The 23,116-nt window shown below is 39.8% G+C and overlaps 1 protein-coding gene across 1 annotated transcript; it reads left to right on the plus strand.

Annotated features, from left to right (window-relative positions):
• Window positions 1–1,088: 1,088 nt before the first annotated feature.
• LOC100735949 (HLA class II histocompatibility antigen, DR alpha chain) lies at window positions 1,089–4,763 on the plus strand. Its single transcript, XM_003473941.2, is given in 5 exon segments — window positions 1,089–1,220; window positions 3,339–3,424; window positions 3,426–3,585; window positions 4,051–4,332; window positions 4,609–4,763. Coding segments are annotated over 5 exon segments (765 nt in total). The 5' UTR covers window positions 1,089–1,138.
• The last annotated feature ends 18,353 nt before the right edge of the window (window positions 4,764–23,116 follow it).

Genomic DNA, 23,116 nt, shown 5'->3' on the forward strand with positions numbered 1-23,116 from the left:
AATATTGGAGATGGTGAAAGCCCTTGAGTGTGATCAGATAATCAACAATGTAGAGCCTGCTTGCTCTCATAATATGTTGGTTCGCTTCCTGAAGGAGTAAGACCTCCACACCACAGAGTGACAAATCTAGCCTGAGCAGCGGTGCTGTGACCTGTGTTAAAGGGCAGACTCACCAAAGAATGCATTCTCTCAGTGCCAGGGAGCGCTACATCAGCAGTATTGGAATTTCAGTCCTTTATATTTCTAGCTTAACATTTCCCTTTCTAGTGCACTGTATTTAAGAAACAGGCTGCGGTTCCTCCTAACTTCCAGTGTTCTGGAATTTCAAAATACTTCCTTTGGATCATGAATTTAACAGTGCTATGACAGGATAAGAGGTTTGAGCATGTTTCCCCAGTCAGATTCTTACCCACAGTCTTTCTGGTCTCTAGCAGAAGTTAGGAGTGCACTCCCTTCTGGGCCCACTGTTTTGGCAATCACTACCCATGCTACAAGGAGCAGCCTCCCATCCTTTCCAGGTTTAGGAATGTTGAGACCAGAGCTTTTCTTCCAAGAGTTTTTGAATGCAGCATAACATTATGGACCCTAAAACCACAAGCTGTTGACCACCCTGTGAGTTGGGAGAAGAGAGGAGATGCAGTCCTCAACAGCTTCTTAAGGAAAGCTCTCATTCAGTGCTGCCAGGTCCAGTTGTTCTCTGTGGTTTTACAGATAACTTTTTCTATAAATGATCTGTCCTCCATCAAAAAGAATTCCCTCTGTCACAGCCCAAACTCAGGGTCTGCATTTAATCTCACTTTAGAGTGTTTTCATTGAATTCCATCTATTCTCCTTAATATGCTTCAAGTATGTCTCTTCCCAGAACTTAGATAGAGATGGGAGACTGAGGATTGATTCATATTCTCAAAAATCTACATCTTTTGTTCTGTTTAAGAATTATGCTTCTTTATATAATGAACCGTGTTATTTCCTGTTCTGAACATCTTATGAGAACTCTTGCCTTAGCAGAGTTGTCATCTCATAGTCTTTTCTGATTGTCTAATGCTCAACTTGATTTGAATTTTAAGCTTTTCTTTTACTCCTGTGTATTCTGACTGAGCTGTGAGCTATCCTGACTCCCATCAGAGTACCCAAGAAGATGGTTGTTAGTGGGGTCCTGGTGTTAGAATTTCTCTTCATAGCTGTCCTGATGAGACCTCAGGAATCATGGGCTATCAAAGGTAAGTGCTAAGGGGAATCAAAGCTAGAGATGGAGTACGGTGAAGTTTTGGGAAAGTGAAGTTTGAGAATTTGTAGGCATTCTTTGGTGTGGAAGCGTGACAGGAATTACGTGGGTCTAAACCTCAGAGTGTAAACCTGCAGCTAGCTGAGGTGGGGCAGAGCAGTGTAAGCTTGTAATTCCAGCCCTGGGGAGGCAGAGGGAGAAGGAGGATGTTGGCAGTTTGAATTCTACCTGAACTACCTAGCCAGACTGTCTCAAAAAAAAAAAAAATGAAAGCAAGAAAAATAAAATTACAACTTGTTGGCATTCTCCCCTCACCACACAAATTGAGATAAATCAAATTTATTTTAGAGAAACAAACTGAGTTAGCAATTGATTACTATTATTGTTTCATATGAGCCAAACTTGCAAGACTGGGAATATTTTCTGACAAGCATTAGCAAGTGATTTTCCTGGGCTTTCATTTTCCTACCTGATATTTTTCAAATGTAAAATTTGTAGCGATTTTGTTAGGATTAAGTGAGAAAAAATATGAGACTTTATTTGCACTGCAGACATTGTACTGAAGATCACTAAGAAGAAAAGTCTCCAACAAGCAGCAGTGCCCAAGGGAGGGAGGGAGACGGACACGATGATGGTAATGCTGTTTACTTTACTGCATCTCAGGATAGTGATGACTCTCTCTCTCCCCACTCCGTGCCAGCAAAGATTTCACATGACTTACGGTCACTGTTGCTTAGAAATATTTCCAAGAGAGTAGAAAAATGAATTCTCAGGAAGTGTGATACCATTCCCTGCACTGCGGAGGAAACACCTGTGTGGTTGTACACATCTCCTATGGAAGGTGCTGTGCTCAGCCCGAGTGACTGCCCAGGGCTGTAGGTAGGAGGGAAACAAAGTAATAGCTCAGCTTCCAGATCCGCAGGCCCAGTGTGGGGCCCAGAAAGAGCCCCATGCGGTGGTGCTAAACTAAAAAAGTAAAGGTTCTTCCCCTGGGATGGGAAGTGACAGCCAGAGCATCTATGTTTGTGCATGAATCCAGAATGAATTTCTAAGTTTACTGATAGGTGATCAAACGTTAAAATTCTCCACCTTTTCCCTGAAAACTAAGTACATAAATCCTCCTTCTCATCTACACACACACCCTGGGGCTGCGTATCCTCCCACTGTGGATTTTCTCTTTAAAGCTGGTTATTCCCTTGATACTAAACTCAGCTGCAGTCAGAACCATAATGGCAGGCTTAGTATAAGAAATATTAAAGGAAGCATCAAGCTGCCAAGGATGATCCACGGACACGGGTGTTGAGCATGGAAAGTCTACATTTCCTGAGTTCCTCAAGCCCCAGTGATATTTGTCTTATCCTTAAATACAAGTCAGTTTCTCACCTTAAAATGTGAACAGTGCTTTTAGGAAGCCTGACACTAGTACACTAAGAAGTCACTATTCATCTAAAACTAAGCCCTCAGCAGAATCAAAACCCAGCAGAACTATAATTACAAAATCACACACAGTAATCTACTCAAAATCACTAGATAAGTAAATTAGTAAGAATTGAAAGGGGTTTTGTTTGTTGGTTTTGTCTCATTTCAGAGTGCTGGGGATGAACCCAGGATGTTATTTATGCTAGGAAGGTGCTCAACCTCTGATCTAAATCCCTCACCCAAGTGTTCCAGATTGTGTGCGATTCCAGAGTCCAAACTGTTCAAGGCATAATTCCCTTGTTGGGAGAAAGATGCTCTGGGGCTCCTGCTTGAGTGGATTTAATGCCTGGGTAAAAGAGAGTAGAGGAACATTTCTCTCTTAAGGGTTGTCGCTGAGTTTCTAAAAAGAAAAATATCTCTCTGGTAACATGGAGCCAGTTTATTAACTGTCACAAGACTGAACTTCCCACCTGTCACCTTCTCAGCCTACCCTTTCCAACTCTGTCTCCCTTCCCCCTCTGAGCTTGGTCCAGTCCAAATGCTCCCCTCACCTTGTCACTCATCCCTGCTCCCCACCTCTTCTATTCGGCTCCTCCTTGCTCCCTCACATCCTGGCTATGTACACGCAGCATGGTCTTCAGTTCCCTCACCTGATTCCTGCTCTCACTCCCTTTTCTGCCTTTTTTTTTTTTAGAGGAACATAAGATCATCCAGGCGAAATTGTATCTGTACCCTGATGAAGCAGGAGAATTTATGTTTGACTTTGACGGTGACGAGATTTTTCCACATGGACTTAAAGAATCAGCAGACGGTCTGGAGGCTTAAGGAATTTAGACAGTATGCCAGCTTTGAGGCTCCGGGCGCACTCGCCAACATCGTGGTGGACAAAGCCAATCTGGAAATCGTAATGAAGTGCTCCAACCACATTGCAGGCACCAATGGTACCTCTCTCTGTGAATCCCGAGGTGTTGAAACCCATATCTTTAAAATACATTCTTCAGCAATTGTCTTATTACCACTTCCCATCTCAGAGCCCCGACCCTGCCACAAGCAGACCGTAGATTCTCACGTCACAGCCTACAGACTTCATGCATTTGGCTTTTCTTGATGTGCTCAAATCCTATCTCTTTCACCCATGATCACTCACAAAGTCACCACCCTGAGCCCATGATGGGGGAGCCAGGAATGGGCTCTTTGGGTAGCTCATCCCTCGGTATGGGCTCTACAGTGTCAGAGTTAGGCACCCGCCACTGGGGCATAGACTTCTCAGGGCACAGTTTTAACTACTTTGTTTTGTTTTGATCTTTAGCTTTAGGATCAGTAGACAGTTCTGTACCCAAATTAGTGCGAGAGGGAGAAAGGCAAGCTGAATAGGTGAAGGCTAAGTTCTTTCACGTGTCTCCTAGTGCCTCCTGAGGTCACCGTGCTGTCCCACGGCCCTGTGGAACTTGGAGAACCCAACATCCTCATCTGTTTCATGGGTAAGTTCTCCCCTCCGGTGATCAGTGTCACATGGCTCAAAAACGGAGAGCCTGTCACCAAGGGAGTGTCATCCACAGTGTTCCTACCCAGGGAAGACAACCTGTTCCGCAAGTTCCACTACCTGCCTTTCGTGCCATCCACGGAAGATGTCTATGACTGCCAGGTGGAGCACTTGGGTTGAGATCAACCTGTTCTCAAGCACTGGGGTACAGAGAATCCTCAAGTGCTCTTTAGTTTAGTTTCCTCCTCTGGTGTTTCTATCTAGAGTCTTAAGACTCAGAAGTGGTCTAAAACTTCTGCTTCACTTAACACAGCTGTGTTCTCCCATTTCTCCACTCCGATCTCAATCTGCATTTCCCTCGGTGCATCATTCCTCCCTCTTTTTCTTTAATTTATTAGGAATTATTTGATTGACTATATTTGATCCTAACTGCTACTCTCTACTACATTCATTACTATCTATCTGTTTTATTTCTCCCCAGAGTTTGAAGAGCGAAGCCCCATCCCAGAGACAACAGAGAACATGGTGTGTGCAGTAGGCCTGACTGTGGGGTTGGTGGGCATCGTCATTGGATCCTTCTTGATCATCAAGTGCATGAGCAAAGGCAATGCTACAGGACACTCAGGGCCTCTCTGAGTCATGTGAAGGTGGGTTGGACACGGTCAGAGAAAGAGCCAGAGACAGTTATACAAGGTAGGGGAGCAGACAAAGGAAAGGACATCTGACACCAGGTAGACATGCAGAGAAAACATGCCTGTTAGCTTGAACAAGTGAAACATGGGCATCATCTTGTATCCCTAAGGATCTGCCATCCTTTGCATGCACAAACTCAAAGATGGCAGTTTAATAAGTCTTAGAAATGATCTTATGGCACTTAAATCCATTGTCTCATTGAAATTCTGCATCTCATTGAGTTAGGAATGTAGGTGTGTAAGGTTTGCACGCTTTGAAGTTTATATTTCCTGTGGGATCCTATCAGTTCAGAAGCACTTCTGAAATGTAGGTAACCATGGGGTTATGGTAAATTCATTACAGGCAAACGAATTCTCCTAGGGGCCAGTGCTCATTTTTTATCCTCCAGTCTGAAAAGTGCTTTCAAAAGATCTAAACCTAGACAAAGAACAGTTAGTGCCTCCTACTTCTTTTCAGAGTAGGTGTAGGTTTACAACTCATATTGGAAATGTTGTCTTTAAGAGAGGTCAGATGAATATTAAAAAGCCTTTTCCATAGTAAAATCATTAAAAGGGGAAGATATCTGAAAAAAAGAACTCAAAATATCCATGTTATATTCTTCGTGATTATGCATGTTCCTCACACATGATGGCCTTTCCTAAAGAGATGATCAACGAAGAAACCTCTGCCTTGATAACTTCCCAAAGCTGGAAGGGCTCCAAATTGCTCACCTCCATGAAAATTACTCTTCAGGGTTTTCCAGCCCTGAGATGTCCAGAGTGGGGCTGCCCACCCCCAACCTCTCGGTGCTCCAGCATCCGCTGGGCTTCCTGTCTGTTGCTGCTTCTTGTGTTTGTGACTCCTCCACTTCTCACTGTTTTATCATCACCATGAAATTTCTCTGGAATAAGCCCCATACAGTTCTTTCTGCCACATAACTTTCTAATTATTGCACAGGGATAGTTGTTGTTTATCACCTGGGGTTACTCCTGTGAAACTGTGAACTTTATATGTACAATAAAGTATTTGTGTGGATTCTGGTAGAGATCTCAGTGGTCTGATCTAGTTCCTTTGGGGGTTATGGGTGTCTGGGAAACATGCAGTCAGGTACTCAAATGTCGAAATGTGTTTTAAACGGTGGCATTAATCAGAAACCCTGACTCATTAGGACTTGTTTTCATTTGAGGCATCTGCAGAGAGTCCTGTTGCTGGAAATCCTCATCTGGGTAACACTAGAGCAGGACTGGGTTTGATTTTGTCTTTGAGACACTTTGGCTGAGCAGCAGATTCCAAATCCGCTTTTGTTGTTGAGCCTTTGAATCAATGACATGGTTGAAGCTTTGGTAGAGGGAACCCCAAATCTCAGTGTTTGGCCTCTGAGAATGAATGAGAGAGGGACAGGACCAGATAGGAGCAGAGTGGGGAGCAGAATGCAAAGAAGATCCACATAGTTTTCAGGATTTACATTCATAATGACATCACTTATTCCAGACTTAACCTGGGATGCAATTCAGCATTGAAGATTGCCATTATCAGGGTATTGGGGTTAGGTTTAGTGACAGGGTTAGGGTTAGGGTTAGGGGTAGGGAACCATATTATATTCAGATATGTGCCTTGAATTGAAGAACCAAGTAAAAGCAGGGAGGCAGAATATAGCATTAAGATGAAGAAAAGAATATTTAAAATACAGTGAGTTACTATTTGTCTATGAAACTATTCCAATGTTGGAATGATTGACAGAATCTACACAAATCTGAAAAGAGACAGAGGAGAAGCACTCAAGTCTCCCACCTCCCACCTCCAATCTCCCACCTCCACCACCCCCACCCTGGAAGACTGGAGGGAGTGTGGCTTGTCCACTGAGCACTGCCTCTTTGCTCCTCAAATGGACTAGGACAGTGTGCTTCAGTGTCCTCTCTGGTTATCTAGCAGCCACTCTCCTTCCCTCCATTCCAACATGAGTGCCCCTCCACCCCTCATCCTTTGAAATAGGAAAGGAGATACCTAGTGTGGCTAAGACTAAGGAGGGAGGGGTCTGGACGCACTGTTCACATCCCCCCGCAAGCTAACCTTCCAGAAATTCCCAGGTTCCAGCCCTGCCCCTTCCTTCATCAGGTTGTATCCATGACAGTTGAAGCCATCCTGGGCCCTTGCACCAATCAGGGATCTGTTGGATGGACCAATCACAGGCCTTCTGCTCTTTCTAAGGAGCCCCCCACACTTCTCAGGTTAGTCTAAAACTCTGCTGTGCTGAGTGCCATGTGCTGCCCGTAGCACCTGCTGAAGTAAAGGCTTGGCTAGTTGGTCCTGTATACCTGTTCATGACTTATTTCTTGAGTCATGTTGACCACCTCAAAAGAAAGATCAATGAACACTAAATATTGGCAGATTTAGGAGCTCCATGGACCAGCAGCTAGTGAAGATCAGCAGCAGAGGCCCCCATCTGTTGAAGGTGACCTTTGGTGTCTGGTACAAGTTGGCAACAGATGGTGACAGTTGGCAGTGGCGGTGACCAGCAGCTGGCTGTATCAGTTGTAGACATACAGCTTATCTGGTGTCATCTGGTGGCATCAGGGCTGCTGACAGGGCTGGACTGTTCATGGTCATGATTTATATCTGAAGGGAGCCAAAAAGCCCTAGGTTGACTGGCAATGTAAGAATGAATTTGTTCACATCGGTATGAAACTGACAACTGCTGTTGCAGTGAGCTCATCTTGTTTCTGTCATTGACTAGCTGTGTATTCACTCGCATCTTTTAATATGCCTGAGTTTTCATAAAAATACTGATGTAAATTTTTACTACAATCAGTCATTATGAAAATTAAAGGAAAACAAAAGCACAATAATTAGAAACTGGCCGGTGATAATATGGCAAAAGCTGTACATCACATTGTTTTCCTCAAAACTTTTACACCCCTGCGATAAAAATATAAGAGAAACCAAACAAAAACCCACAAGCCAAGAATTAGTACACATAAAAAGTTTTTCTACTTAAGGAAGAACAAATAGAATCTGAAGCTTGTTGAAGTTAGGAGAGGCAGAGCTGTATGATTTTATTGTGAAATAAACAGAAATTGCAATAGACAATACACTAAAGCTCAGACAAGTGTGGAGTTAAAAATTCGTATCCTCCCATATAAGTAAACAACTTTTTAACACACTGTATTTTCTGCAGTGTTGTTAAATTTACTTTATAAAAATGGCAGAGAAAGTAGAGTTTCTGCATTCATTTTTCCCACACTGTCCACTGAGTTTCTTCTATTATAACATCTTTGAAAGTGTTGTACATTGCTTTGATTGATAAACCAACATTTATACTTATTAGTTAAAGTTAAGGATTCTGGTAAAGATGGTGGATAGGAAAGAGAAGATTTCAGAGGCACCCTGAGATAGTCAACTTATATGGTGAAATAACACAGTTTGGGGAGACCTGGACAGAGGGAGATGGATCCTCTCGATGCAGGAAGACACTCAGGTGAGAAAAACCAGTAAAACATGCAGTCCTGGTGCTACTATTGGAACAGCTAAAGGTTTGGTGCTCCCGCTGCAGAGCCCAAACTTGTGCGGCCGCAACTTATCGAGCTGCCTCAATTCCTGTTGCTTTGAATCACTGGTACCACAATCCCAATGAGGTCGGGAGTCGGTGGGCCAAACAGAGAGCTGAGCTGGCAGGGGACCTGCATCAACCTGCAGTGAGTGCCAGGAACAAACCCCTCCCAAGGAAAAGGGTGTCACTTCAACAGGATGATATCTTGGAACCAGGCAGGACAAAGACAGCAGTGACTTCAGTCAGTTGTTCCCTTCTGAGATGGGATTGGTGGGGTTGGCTTGGCCTAGGTCACACCCCTGGCTGAGACCAAATAAGTTGTCCCAAATCAAATTCCTACTCGTGGTTCACACTAACACAGTGAAGGGCTCAGCAGGTTGACTAACCTGGAGGGGAGGGGACAGCACATGATTCCCATGTTTGCACCTCAATAGCACACTGGAGTGGGCAGGATCACCTAGCCATAGCACTTCAGAAGAACAGTAACCAGCAAAGAAAGAGGCTGGGGCATCCTCTATATGCCTGTATGGAAGAAACAAAAATTATGATAAGAGGAAGCAAAAGAAAAGTTTCCAGCCCCCAACCCTGAGAACATTGATCCAGGAAAGGTAAATACAAAAGAGTTTGAGGACAACAAGCATGAAATATCAGACACGGCATTAATGGACATAAAGAGATATCTTTGGGAACTCATAGATGAGTTCAAAACTGAAAAATTTAACCAAGTAAAGCAAGATATAAGTAGATTAATAAAAGAAATGCTAAGTACTTCTCAAGAAGACACAGATGGAAGAATGGAGGAGCACTAAAAAAGGAGAGAATCATTTTATGAAGAATACAAAGAAAACATAAAATACATGAAACGGGTTCAAATACATTATCAGGAAATACATCCATTGAAAGCTGGCAAAAATTCTTGAAAGAAACTAAGGATAGATTATCCAAACTGGAGAAGAGGTTTGCAATTGAGATTATGAAAGGAAAAACTTTTTTTAAAATAATAAAGAAGCAAGCAATAACAATACAAAAGGCTAGAAGACAACAAGAAGATCTATAACTTAAGAATAAAGAATGTAAATGAAGAAACAGGGGTACAAACAAAGAAACTACAAAGTCTATTCACAGAAATAATTAAGGAAAACTTCCCAAACATAGGAAAAAGAAATGATAGTCAGATGTATGAGGCATACAGATCTCTAGCCACCTACAACCAAAGCAGAGCTACACCCAGGCATATAATAATCAAGATCCCAGAAATTCAATATAATAACAGACTATTAAAAGCTTTCAGATACAAGAAACAGATTACCTGTAAAGGAAAACTCATCAAAATCATGGCAGACTTCTTAACACACACCATCAAATCAAGAAGGGCTTGGAGCGAAGTATTCCCAAGCCCTGAAAGAAAATAACCTCCAGCTCAGATTGATGTACCCTGAAAAACTGTCTCTAGAAATTAATGGAAAGGATACTTCTGGGAGAAAATGGCAGAGAGGTAACAGCAGCCACAGAGGCTCTCAGAGATCGGCAGCTTAGAATCCAGGAATGGTGCGGTGTGAGGAGTCCTAAGCAAGGGGAGATATACCCTGCCAACCCAAGAATGAAGTAAGCTGAGAGAAACCAACTGGAAATGAAATCCCGGTGCTGTAACAGGAACAGATAAAATCTCAGCATGGAATCTGGAACCTGTGCCACTGGAAGCCTCAATTTGAATTTCCTGCCACCACAGCTGAGTCCCAATCAGCACAACAGGTAAAGAGACTTGCAAAAGCTCTGAGAGCGGGAATCGGCAAACAGAGTTGAGAGCGGGACAGGTGGGGAGCCATGCATCAACCTGTGGTGAGTGAGAGGAACAGGGACCCCCCCTCCATAGATAAGGAGGCTCCAACAGAGGACATTCTGGGACCGGGCAGACTAGCTGGAACAGGACACTGTTGTGACTTTAGTTGCATATTCCCCTCTCAAGCAGGCTTGGTGGGAAGTGCTTGGCCTGGGTGACGCTGGTGGACTAAGATCCAGTAGGCTAGCCCAAACCAGGTCCCAGCGCCTGGCGGTGCACCCTAGCAGTGAAGCCTTCAGTAGGTTGACCTGGAGGGGCCGGCCCAGCAGAGGCAGCCCAGGTCTGTGCCTCCCTAGTGCACTGCAGTAGGCAGGAACACCTAGCTGGCAGATTCAAACAAACTGTAAATGACAAAGAAAAAAATCCGGGCCTCCTATATACACTTGTACAGAAGGAACAAAAAGTATGGGAAGAGGGAGCAACAAGAAAGGTTCCTCAGTCCCCAATTCTGAGAACACTGATCCAGGAAAAGTAAATGCAAAGGAGAATGAGGACAGAAAACATGCAATATCAGGCACAGCTCCAATAGACATAAAGTGATATCTCCAAAGCCTCAGACGAGTTCAAAAGTGAAATATTTAATGAAATAAAGCAAGATATAAGTAGAATAGTTAGAGAAATGCTAAGGACTGCCCAAGAAAAAAATAGATGGTGGAATGGAAGAACAGAAAAAAAGGGGGAGAATTGTTTGAAGGAGAAAATAGAGAAAACATAGAATACGTGAAAAAGATTCAAAGAGATTACCAGGAAACTAAAAACTGTATTGAAACTGACATAACAGCTTGAAAGAAACTAAGGATAGATTATCTGAAATGGAGGACAGATTTGTAATATGGGAGCATAAAATGAAAAACTTCTTAAAAATAACAAAGAAACAAACAACAATAATACAAAGGCTAGAAGATGATAAGAGAATCTATAACTTAAGAATTAAGAACATAAAAGAAGAAGTAGGGACACAAACAAATGAACTACAAAAGCTATTCACATAAATAACCCAGGAGAATTTCCCTAATTTAGCAAAAGGTAAAGATACTCAGATATATGAGGCATGCAGGACCCCAGCCACCTACACCAAAACAGAGCTACACCCAGGCATATAATAATCAAAATTTCAGAAATCCAATATAAGAACAGAATATTAAAAGCCGTCAGATACAAGAAACAGATCACTTACAAGGGAACACCCATCAGAAAACAGTAGACTTCTCGGCACAAACCATCAAATCACGAAGAGCATGGGGGAAAATAATTCAAGCTTTGAAAGATAATAACCTTCAGCCAAGATTCATATATCCTGCACAACTGTTCCTAGAAATTGATGGAAAAACAAAGTGCTTCCAGGATAAAGAAGAACTAGGGGAATTTGCAACCACCAGTTCAACTCTACAGAGAATACCACAGGATATTCTAAAAAAGAAAAATATCAAGATTCCAGAAACAGTGGCAGAGAGGCAACAATGAATGAAGCAGAAAGTGAAATGAAGACAAACTGACAACTAATGACAGAAAAAGAGCTCAACAGAAATGGGACAGAGAAGGTTAGATGATAGCAACAGCTATTTTGGAGAAAGCAAGACATCATAATAGCTAGTGCTGATTTAATATCATCTTGTTTTCAAGTCCCATCAAGCTTTTGTACCTCTGTCTTCAACAGGCTTAACATGTTGTATCTTATTAGATTTTATTATATGTGATAATAGAAACAAAACTTTTATAGACAAGTAGATTATACAGAAACCATTGTTCATTTTTTGTTAGTTGATTCTAAATATGCTGTAATACTGTCATTTCCTTGAACGGTTTTACATTGTCTTGATATGTTTGATGCTACAGTATAAAAGTTATACTCAAAGATTTCAAGGAAAGAGACACTATGGTAACAACTTTTATGTCGGGATTTTCTTGTGGTGAAACACTATTTTGCTTAAATGGTTATGTTTTGACCTGCGCTGTTTTGTTGTTATGCCCTCTTTTATCTCAATCTCCTTTTTTATTAATTACTTTTTTTATTTTATCCTTTTAATTAAGGGAAAAATAAATAAAAATAGCAGGATATATTAAAGTAACCCACTTTGATTTTCTATTAACTTGATTTGAAACTCTGTATTGCTCTCACCATCTTGTTTTGACTGATTTTCCTCTAATCTGTTTTGCTTGATAGTACCAAGTTCGAAAGTATAGGCAACAACTGTGAAGACAATAAGATTCATTATGACACCCATTCTGGTTGAATATTATCTTCTTTTGAAGACCTGTAATGTCTTCAATGTTTTGGTTTTATTGGTTTTGTTCTTTACTGTATTGTTCAATTTTATTATAACTGATGATATAGGCAATTCTTTTTAAGATAGCAAAAGGCATTATGATAACCATTGTTGATCACCTTGTATTATGTTTTTACATTATAATGTCCATTCTTTTGATTTGACTGACTCTGTTCTGTTATGTCACATTTGGTTTTACTCTCTTTTAAAAAAGTATAAGAACTGTGGGAGTAATAAAACCCAAAATGTGTAATTGTCATTGTACAAAAGAGAGGAAAAGAAAGTGCTCTAAAGGACATAACTTTAAGTGTATAAGATAGATAACCATATTACTGAGTTTTGTTGGATCATTGAACAGAATTGTTTGCAGTCTCACTGTTTGAATGCCCACTTTATATGCTTTAATTTTGTAACTTGAACAACTATTTATAAGATGACAATATGTACTCTGTAATGTAAGTTGACAATATGTAATGTAATTAGTGATTTCCTCCTATTTATTTTTTTTCTGAAACTCTGTATAACTTGTACCCTTTTTCTGTTTTTTTTCCTTTTTCTCCTTAAATAAAATTTAAGAAAAATAAATTAATGGAGAAACAAGATGCTTCCAAGACAAAGAGGAACTGGGGGAATTCATGACCACCAATACAACTCTACAGAGAATACTGCAGGACATTCCAGAGAGAAAAGTTCCAGGATTCCAAGAACAGTGTCAGAGAGGCCTCAATGAATGGTGCAGAAAGCAGAATGAAGAAGACTAGAAGACAAATAATGGCAGAAAAGAGCACAACAGAAATGAGGCAGAGAAGGTTGGCTATAATTTCTAATATATATGGCCTTGATAAACTAAATTTTAAAAAAAGAGAATCACAGGCAGAGCAGATCCGGAAGTAGTATCCACCAAGATTTTCTTTATAAGAAATATAATTAACCTGAAAAGGGTATATGGACTGAAAATCAAATACGAGAAAACAGTGCTGTATGTGACAAGGAACCAGAGAGTAATAGGGCAACTAGACCAGAATTTGAGGATACATTGGAAAGACAGGGTTTTGTAAGTAAAGGAATATAACTAGAGATCAAGTTCAGGAGGGAGAAGGTTCAGAACCACTTAGTAAATGGCAGGTTGAGCCCCCATTTTAAAACCAAGGGTGTTTGTGAGACCTTAAAACGCACGGTGCACTCTGGGGCACAGAAAGGGGAGGAATAGTCTTACAAAGATGACAGAAGAAATTGTTAATAGTGTATCCGGAATTAAAATCCACATTACTTGCACTGCTTGGCTTACATAGATTTTATTCTGTCCCAGTTTGTCTACTTGCACTAGATCTGAGAGCACAGACAGCTATCCCAAAAAATAACAGGATATAATACAGTAATCATCTTTAACTTCCTGTTAACTTAATCTAGAGCCCTGTATAACTTATAAAGTTTTATCATGATTGATCTGAGTTAAATCTGGTTTATTTGACTGCTGTTTGGAATCGACAGATTTTACTCAAATCTGTTATGATTGATAGTAACAAGTCTGAGAGTATAGGCAACTACACTGAAGATGACAAGATGCACTACAATACCCATTCTGGTTTGATTACCACCTGTTTTTGAACTTTTACACTATCTACAGAGTTGTGTTTTTATTAATTCTCTTATGTACTGATATATTCAATTATACTATGTCTCACAATATATCCAATTCTATTGAAGATAACAAAAGACAACACAGTATCTAAGGTAGAACTTCTTGTACAGTGTTTTTATATGTCTTTTTCATTTCATGAGTTTATAGGAATATGTTTTGTTTTGTCCTGCTTTGTTTTGTTTCTCCCTCTAATATAGAAAGGGTAGAAATACATGTTAAGAGTCATGCATGCATAGAACCTATAAACAGTTTATGAGAACTGATCTTATAAAGCATGATGAAATGAACAAATACTATGAAGAAAAAGAGACACTACAATACCCAGTGCTGATACCGTAGTGTCATGATGTGCAATGCATCAATACTATTATTCTTTGTTCAGAGTGATTTTGGCCTGCTTTGGTTTGTTTAGCCGTAATGTAAATGAAGGTATGGATAACTGCATGTATGTTTATGCATATAGGATTGATAATCACATTTCTAAGTTTTGTTGGATAGTTGAACAGAACTGTTTGCAGTCTCACTGTTTGAATCCCAAATTTATATGCTGCACTTTTGTATCTTGAACAACTATTCATAAGAGGACAATATGTAAACGTCAACTAGTGATTTCTTACTGTTTATTTTTTCTTTGAAAGTATTATTTTTTACCCATTTTCTGTTTTATTTAGTCTTTCTTTAAATAAAAATATTAGAGACCATAGATGCTAGGCTTTCTCTGTGTTACTAGCTCTGTAGGTTCTGGTACATGCTCATGGTGTCATGCAGAATAGTTTCACTGACTGAAACACATCCTGTGTTCTGTCTGTTCTGCCCTTCCTTCCTCTTTGGGGACACCTACAGCAATGACTCATCTGTTCAATGTCTCTGTAGTTTTGTCTTTTCTGAGATGTTACAGAGTTACAATCACACACCTTTTTCAGATGGGTTTCTCTCCCTAAGCAGAATGCAAACAGTTTTTTTCTGTGTCTTTTCATCCCTTGAGAGTGTATTTCTCCTGAACGTTGGATAATACTCTACTTTATGAATGACAGTTTATTTATTAAAGGGTATCTTGGTTGCTTCTAAATTGGAGCAACTATGAATCAAGCTACTATAAATATCAGCACAAGTCTTAATCCAGTCATAAATTACCTACTCATTTGGGTAAATACTGAGGAATTCAGGTCCTGATTTATATTTTAAGAGTAGGTCTAGCTTTGCAATCAGCTTCTGAGTGTCTTTCAGCTGGACAATGTTGCATTCCTGTTAACAATGAGCAAGATACCCTGTTTGTTCTTCATTTTTAATGCTCACATTTTAATTGCTCACATTTAATACTGAAAGGGTTAAGGCTTTCATCCTCAGAGCGACTTTTAAAGCTCTTTTTAGTTTTAAATGATTATAAATTGGCAGGCAATTGAAATTCACCACCTCTTCACCAAGTTTCTACCTTGCTTAGCCCTTTAATTATCATAGTGTGATATCAGAGCCTAGAAAGTGACACTGGTGTAGTGTGAGTGTGTGTGTGTGTGCGCGCACACGCGTGTTTTATGCCTTTGTTTTACAAGATTTGTAAAATATACAATGAAGTACAGGTTCTATTCCTTCAACAAAGAGATTTCTTTTGTGCTAGTCCTATGTTTATCCAAAAATAAGGCCTAACTGGATGTCAAAATGCTAGCTCCAATCAGCCTGTCCTTGCCTTACTTGCCAGTTCAGAGCAGCCACCATGCCAGCAAACAGTGAGGTGTAATCTTCTGTATGACATCACCATGGTAATGACAGCTACTAATTAAAGCAAAGTCTATTTCCTGGGTAGGTTTTATTTTCAGGGAAACACAGTCTTTAAAGTTACAACTTTCTCTACCCATATCAATCTAACACTTGACAATCACTACTGTATTTTTTATTCTGTGAGTTTGTCAGTCGAAGAATGTTCACTAAGTAGAATCATATGGTATGTGACTCTTGAAATTGGCTGCTACCCATTATGTCATTTAGAATCATACAAGTTATTGCACATATGGTTTTGCACTGCTGAGTAATATTCTACCCTATGGGGGCACCAAAGTTCTGTTTAACTGATGGAAGGACATCTTGACCACTTCTGTTTTGGGACTGCTACTTATGAAGTTGTTGTGAACCTTTGTGTGAAAATCAGTTTTCATTTCTCTGATGTAAATCCTGGAGCATAACTGCTACATCATGCAGCAAGCTCAGTTTGTCAAGAAATTGCCAAACTATTTTCTAGAGATACAATACCATTTGATATTCTATCAGTGCCTGAAAAATTCATGTTTTCTGCACCCTAATCAGCGTTGGGCATGGTCAGCACTTTTTATTTTAGCTCTTTTCAGGAACTAAGCAGTGATATCTCATTGAATAATTAATACATATTTCCAATAATATCTTGTTTCATAAAATGTCTCATCATATCATTCGCCCCTATTTTGTAGTTATACTTATTCAATTATGAAGTTTCCATGCTTCCCTATATATCCTTGTGATATATGTACCTTCAAAATATTTTTTCTGTAGCATGTCCTTTCATCTCTTAATACTACATTTTACATAGAAAAGCTTTTAAATTTACAGAGAAAAATGTATTGACTTTTTGTTACCTGCAATACTCTGCTGCCATGTGTAATACATCACGTTCATGTCCTGTCCCCATAAATCCTGATTTCTATACCTGCATAAAATTCTTTTATTTGATCAGACTGACTTCTCCAACTTTGTTTTTCTTTATCAAATTTGTTTTATGTACTTTAATTATCTTACTTTTAAACATTAAGTTTAGAATAACTTTTGAGTCTATGACTATTAAACATACTTTAATTCCTCTAGGATTTGGGGGGAGATCTAAATAGAAATTGTATTAAACTTGGCTATCACCTTGGAGGAGTATTGGGAACCATGAACTCCAAATTGAGGTTATGGTATATCTGAAATTTGTTCTTGTTTTGCCCTGGATTAGAGCCTGGAAACTCCCTATGTATTTCTGGTTTGGGCTGGGAGCCCCAGGGTTAATGACCACAGGGCAAGATAGGAGCTGCTAGAGGCAAAAGCCCCCTGTGGAACAGCATGTTCCCCCCTCCTCTCTGCACCCGTCTGTTGCTTGTCCTCCTGAGGATGCTTCCCCTTTTTCCTAGCCCACTGTGGTCGCCATTACTGTCCAGGAAACACTGCTGCCCTCCACCACTTGTCCTTGACTCAGATGTAGTCAGTAAATACTAAGATTGTGGGTGCCTTGTGGCCTTTTGATCCCTGAGAACAACCAGTCACCCCAGACCCCTGCCTGTGAATCTATTTTGTCTCTTGTGCTTTCTTCCTGTCACTTGGCAAGATTGGAACCCACTTCAGGGGTTTCTATTGGGGGAGAAGTGATCTGTTAACATGTGTTGATTTATCACTGATGGACATGGTAATCTTTTCATTTATCTTTAATCAGCAGTTCTGCTTGAGTCCCATACCCACTCTGTTCATGTTATAGTTACATGTTACTCTTTATTTGAGTGATTACAAATTATATCATCTGTTTAATTTTATTGCTATATACAGAAATAACAATAATTGCAGTTGATCTTGAATCCTGTCACCTCCATAAACTCTTTCATAATTAATTGATTAATTGGTTTTTTTTTTCTTTTTTGAGACAAGTTTGTTGACAGTGTAAGCTCAGAGATCTGTAGACAGGAAAAAAATAGAGAACAGGGGCCTGACTAGGTTTTCCAGCTGACCCTGACTAGGAATTAAAAACAAATTTTACTAGAAAAATTCTCTAGGGATGTAAGCCAAGGACGGGGATTAAAACAAGAGGAAAAAAAAGAGATAATGAGAGGCAGCAAAGGACCTTCAGTATTGTACTAAGACACAACAAACAAAACCCAAAAGCCTGACCAGCAAGCTAGAGAAAACTCAGTGCAAAAACAATAAGCTTCCCTCACCTCGGATAAAATTCAGTAGAAAAAAGGGGGCAACTAACTTAGGACCCTCCGTATTCACACCTATGCACTAACGTGTACCTGTATCTGCATGTATTTTCTCTATGCAGTCACCACATTACTCACTGTAGGGTCATTATAGAGTGCAGTAGACACCCCCACTCCCTCTTACTAACTCCAGGCTAACCAGCAAGAAGGCGCCCATTTGCCACCCAGGGTCCCACCCCAAAAATAAAGCCTTAAAAGGTGGGTCACGGTGGGGTTGGGGATTTAGCTCAGCAGCATAAACGCCTGCCTTGCAAGCAGGCAGTCGTGAGTTTGATCCCTGGTACCGATAAAAAGGAAAAAGACAAAAAAAAAAAAAAAAAAAAAAAAAAGGTGGGTCATGGACAACAGACAGATAGAAAGAAGCTGCAAAGAAACCACTGGAAGAAATGACATTGAGCACAGGTGCCCAGAAGCCAGGGCACGTTCTGGGTGGAAGGGGAAGAGTCACTCAGCCCCCATAAAAACAGCCAAGAACAAGGGCTCATGGGCTCCCCATCTTTCCGGAGCCCCCTAACCTGATTCTTTCTTATCAGAGTGGCTATCTATCTTCTCCTCCCCTCTCTTCTTTTCCCTTGTTACAAGTAAAGTGTCTTCCATTTGTTAAACTTGGTCCAATTTTTTACTGGGCTGAGCTTTATGATCCCAGGGAGCTGCTTGGACAGCAGCATGGCAGTGCTCACTCCCCAGATGCAACAGAGCAAAACAGGAAAATGAAGTGGGTTCATGAGCAATATAGGAATCCAAGCAGCCAAACTGATAAACTTAGAATTTTATTAGCTGAGCTCAGGACCAATCACATATAAACCCCTCTTTCAGATCTCACTGACTGGCCCTGAGCTGGAAAGTTACAAAACTTTTACAACAGAAAACCACAAATAGACATCCTTTTGGAAACAGTTGAGATAAAATCTTACATTAATTTTGGCTAAAACCTGTATTCTGCTTCTTTGTTGAGCAAGTTAATTTTTCTCTTGTGGGGGCAGCTCATTCTACTTTTCTTATGGGACTTGTACCCTGAGTCATTTTTACTCTTCTAGGGTCAAATACAGGGCACAAGATGGCGTTGGTTATGCCAAGCTACAACAGAAAAGCATTTAGACTTTCACCATTGAGTGTCATTTTTATTGAGGATGGCGTGATTGTTTATCACCCATAGGCCCTGGAATCAATGGTCAGCACTACAAATAAAAAAAAGATTTAGTAATATTTTTGTAGATGTGATGAAAAGTTCTCTTTATAGCCCACCTATTTTGAAGGTTTTGTCAAGAATGAACAATATTTCTCAAATGCTTTTAATGTATCAACTGAAATGACTAAATTATTTTTTCCTTAGTTCATGTAATATGATGGATTACATTGACTAATTTTAAACATTAAATCAGGTTTACATCTTAGAATGAATTAGCAATTAGTATTTGATTTTCATTTGCAAATACATTTTAAGGAGTCTTGCATCTACAATCATGAATGTGTGATACTTTTTAATTTTCTTCTTTGTATTGTCTTTTTCTGCTTTTGAAATCAGCAAAGGTGGCATAATAAAATGTCAGAACATGTTCTCTTTTATTTTTCAGGATAAATTCTGTGGCCTTACGTAATAATTCTATGTAAAATGTTTGATAGATTCCTTCAGTGAAACTATCTAGACATGAATGAACTCAATCTTTTAAAATTTAAAAGGCAATATAAGTAGAATAAAGATATTCCATGTAAAAGAACCTAATGACCTTAAGGAATGTGAACATATGTGATAAACATGAGATAAGATTAATAATATCAAAAAGAGATTTCAACAAAGATGGCGGATAGATAACAGCTGGCTACAGAGGCTCCCTGAGATAGTCAACTTAGAATTCAACATGATACAGCATGGGGAGTCCTGAACAGAGGAGATTAATTCTCTCGTCCCAAGAAGAAACTAAGGTGAGAAGAACCAATCAAACATACAGTCTTGGTGCTATTATTGGAAGAGCTAAAGGCTCAGTGTTACTGCTTCAGTGCCAAACTTGCGTGGCGGTGACTTGTCAAGCAGTCCGAGGTCCTGCCCCTTCGACTCTCTGGAAGCACAGTCACACTGAGGTCAGGGTTCTGCAAGCTGAAGTGAGAGTTGAGCTGACAGGGAGCCTGCATCGACCTGTGGTGAGTGATGGGAGTGAAGCCATTCCACAGAAAGGGGGGCTCCAGAGGACCACACTCTGGAACAAGTAAGGACAGGCAAGAACAAGGGGCAGCAGTGGCTTCAGTCAGTTGTTCCCTTCCCGAACGGGATTGGTGGAGTGAGCTTGGCCTGGGTCATGTGACCTGGCTGAGACCTAACAGGTTATCCGAAATCAATCCCTTATGGCAATCGTGCACACTAATACAGTGAAGCTTCAGTAGGTTGACTGACCCGGAGAAGAGGGGCCAGCATATGCTGCCCCTGTTTGCAACTCACTAGCACACTGCAGTGGGAAGGACCATGTAGCCAGCATGCTTTAGAAGAATTATAACCAACAAAGAAAGAAACTGGGGCCTCCTGGAAGGAACAAAAAGATGGGAAGAGGAAGCAATAAGAAAACGTGCCCAGGCCCCAACCCTGAGAACACTGACCTAGGACAGGAAAACACAAAGGAGAATGAGGACAGCAAACATGCAATATCAGACATGGCACCAGTGGACATAAAGAGATATCTTCAGGACCTCATAGATGAGTTGAAAAGAGAAATATTTAGCCAAGTAAAGCAAGATATAAGAAGACAAAGACAGAAGAATGGAGGAACTCAAACATAGGAGAGAACCACTTGATGAAGAATATAAAGAAGATATAGTACACATGAAGCAGATTCAAAGAGATTACCAGGAAATTAAAAACTCTATGGAAAACTGACAAAAATGCTTGAAAGAAACTAAGAATAGATTATCCAAACTGGAGGACAGGTTTGCAATGTGGAATTATGAAAGGAAAAACTTTTTAAAAATAACAAGGAAACAAGCAATAACAATACAAATGCTAGAAGATGACAGAAGGTTCTATAACTTGAGAATAAAGAATGTGAATGAAGAACCAGGGGTACAAACAAAGGAACTACAAAGGCTATTCACAAAAATAGTTAAGGAAAATTTCCCAAACATAGGAAAAGGAAATGATATTCAGATCTGTGAGGCACAGAGAACCCCAGCCACCTACAACCAAAACAGAGCTAGACCCAGGCATATAATAACCAAGATCCCAGAAATTCAATATAAGAACATAATTTTAAAAGCTGTTAGACACAAGAAACAGATAACCTATAAAGAAAGGCCCCTCTGAATTACAGCAGAGCTCTCCACACAAACCATCAAGTCAAGAAGATCCTGGAGCAAAATATTCCAAGCCCTGAAAGAAAATAAGTTCTACCAGATTGATACAATCTGCAAATAGGTCTCTAGAAGTTAATGGAGAAACAGAATGCTTCCAAGACAAATAGGAACTGGGGGAATTCATGAAAACCAATCCAACTCTTCAGAGAATAATTCAGGGCATTCTAGAGAGAGCGAAAAGTAGTAGGATTCCAGGAACAGTAACAGAGAGGCCTCAGTGAATGGAGCAGAAAACAGAATGAAGAAGATAAGCAGAAAACTGATGACAAAAAAGAGCATAAGACAGTTTTATACTAACAGAAATGAGGCAGAGAAGGTTGGTTATAATCTCTAATAGAGATGGCCTTGATACACTAAATTTAAAAATAAAATGACCACATGTGGAGTAGATCAGGAGGGAGGGTCCACCAAGATGCTATTTATAGGAAATATAATTAATATGAAAAAGAGTACATGAACTGAAAATCAAATATGAAATAACAATGCTCTATATGAGAGAGAACCAGAGAGTAATAGGGGCAAATAGACCAGTATTTGTGGATAGGTTGGAAAGATGGGCTTTCATAGGTAAAGGAACACAATTAGCAATCAAGTCCAGGAGAGAGAAGGTTTGGAACCACTTAGGTAAATGACAGTTTGCCCTTCCCCAATTTAAAACCAAGGTTCTTGGTCAGACACAAAAATGCACAGTGTACCCTGGAGAAGTCAAAGGGGAGGGAGAGTCTTAAAAAGGATGGCAGAAAATATTAATAGTGTATCAGGATTTAAAATCACATTACTCACACCACTCTGCTTAGATAGATTTTATTCTGCCCCAGTTTGTCTACTTGCATTAGAGTTGAGGGCACAGATAGCTATCCCAAAAACATCAGGATATAGCACAGTAATCATCTTTAATTTCCTATTAACTTAATCTGGAGCCCTGTATGACTTATACTGTTTTATCATGACTGATCTTAAATGGTTAATCTTGGTTTGTTTGATTGCTGTTTGGTATTGACAGATTTATTCAAAACTGATATGATTGATAGTATCAAGTCTGAGAGTATAGGTAACTACACTGAAGATGACAAGACTCACTATGATACACATTCTGGTTTGATTATTGCCTGTTTTTGAAGTTTTATACTATATACAAAGTTGTGTTTTATTAATATTGTTATGTATTGATATATTCAATTACTATGATGATATAGCCAATTCTATTAAAGATAACGAGATACAACACAGAAACTATGTAAAACTCCTTGTACAATGGTCTTATATGTCTTTTTCATTTCATGTGTTTATAGGAATATGTTTTGTTTTGTCTTGCTTTGTTTTGTTTCTCCCTCTAATATAGAAAGGTTAGAAATATACGTTAAGACTCATGCACATGTAGAACGTATAAACAGTTTATGAGAACCGATCTTATGACACATGATGAAATGAACAAATAATTTGAAGAAAAAAAGACACTAAAGTACCCAGTGCTGATACTGGAGTGTCATAACGTGAAACCCAGCAATAGTACTATTCTTTGTTTAGAGTGATATTATACTGCTTGGGGTTGTTCAATCTCAACGTAATTGAAGATATGAATAACTGCACGTATGTTAAGTGAATAGGGTTGATAATGATATTTCTAAGTCCTTGCTGGACAGTGGAACAGAACTGGTTGCAGTCTCACTGTTTGAATCCCCACTTTATATGCTCCACTTTAGTATCA

The sequence above is a fragment of the Cavia porcellus genome, unplaced genomic scaffold (genome assembly GCF_034190915.1).
Source record: "Cavia porcellus strain 051 isolate PalLab524CR breed Dunkin Hartley unplaced genomic scaffold, mCavPor4.1 scaffold_28, whole genome shotgun sequence".
NCBI lineage: Eukaryota > Metazoa > Chordata > Mammalia > Rodentia > Caviidae > Cavia > Cavia porcellus.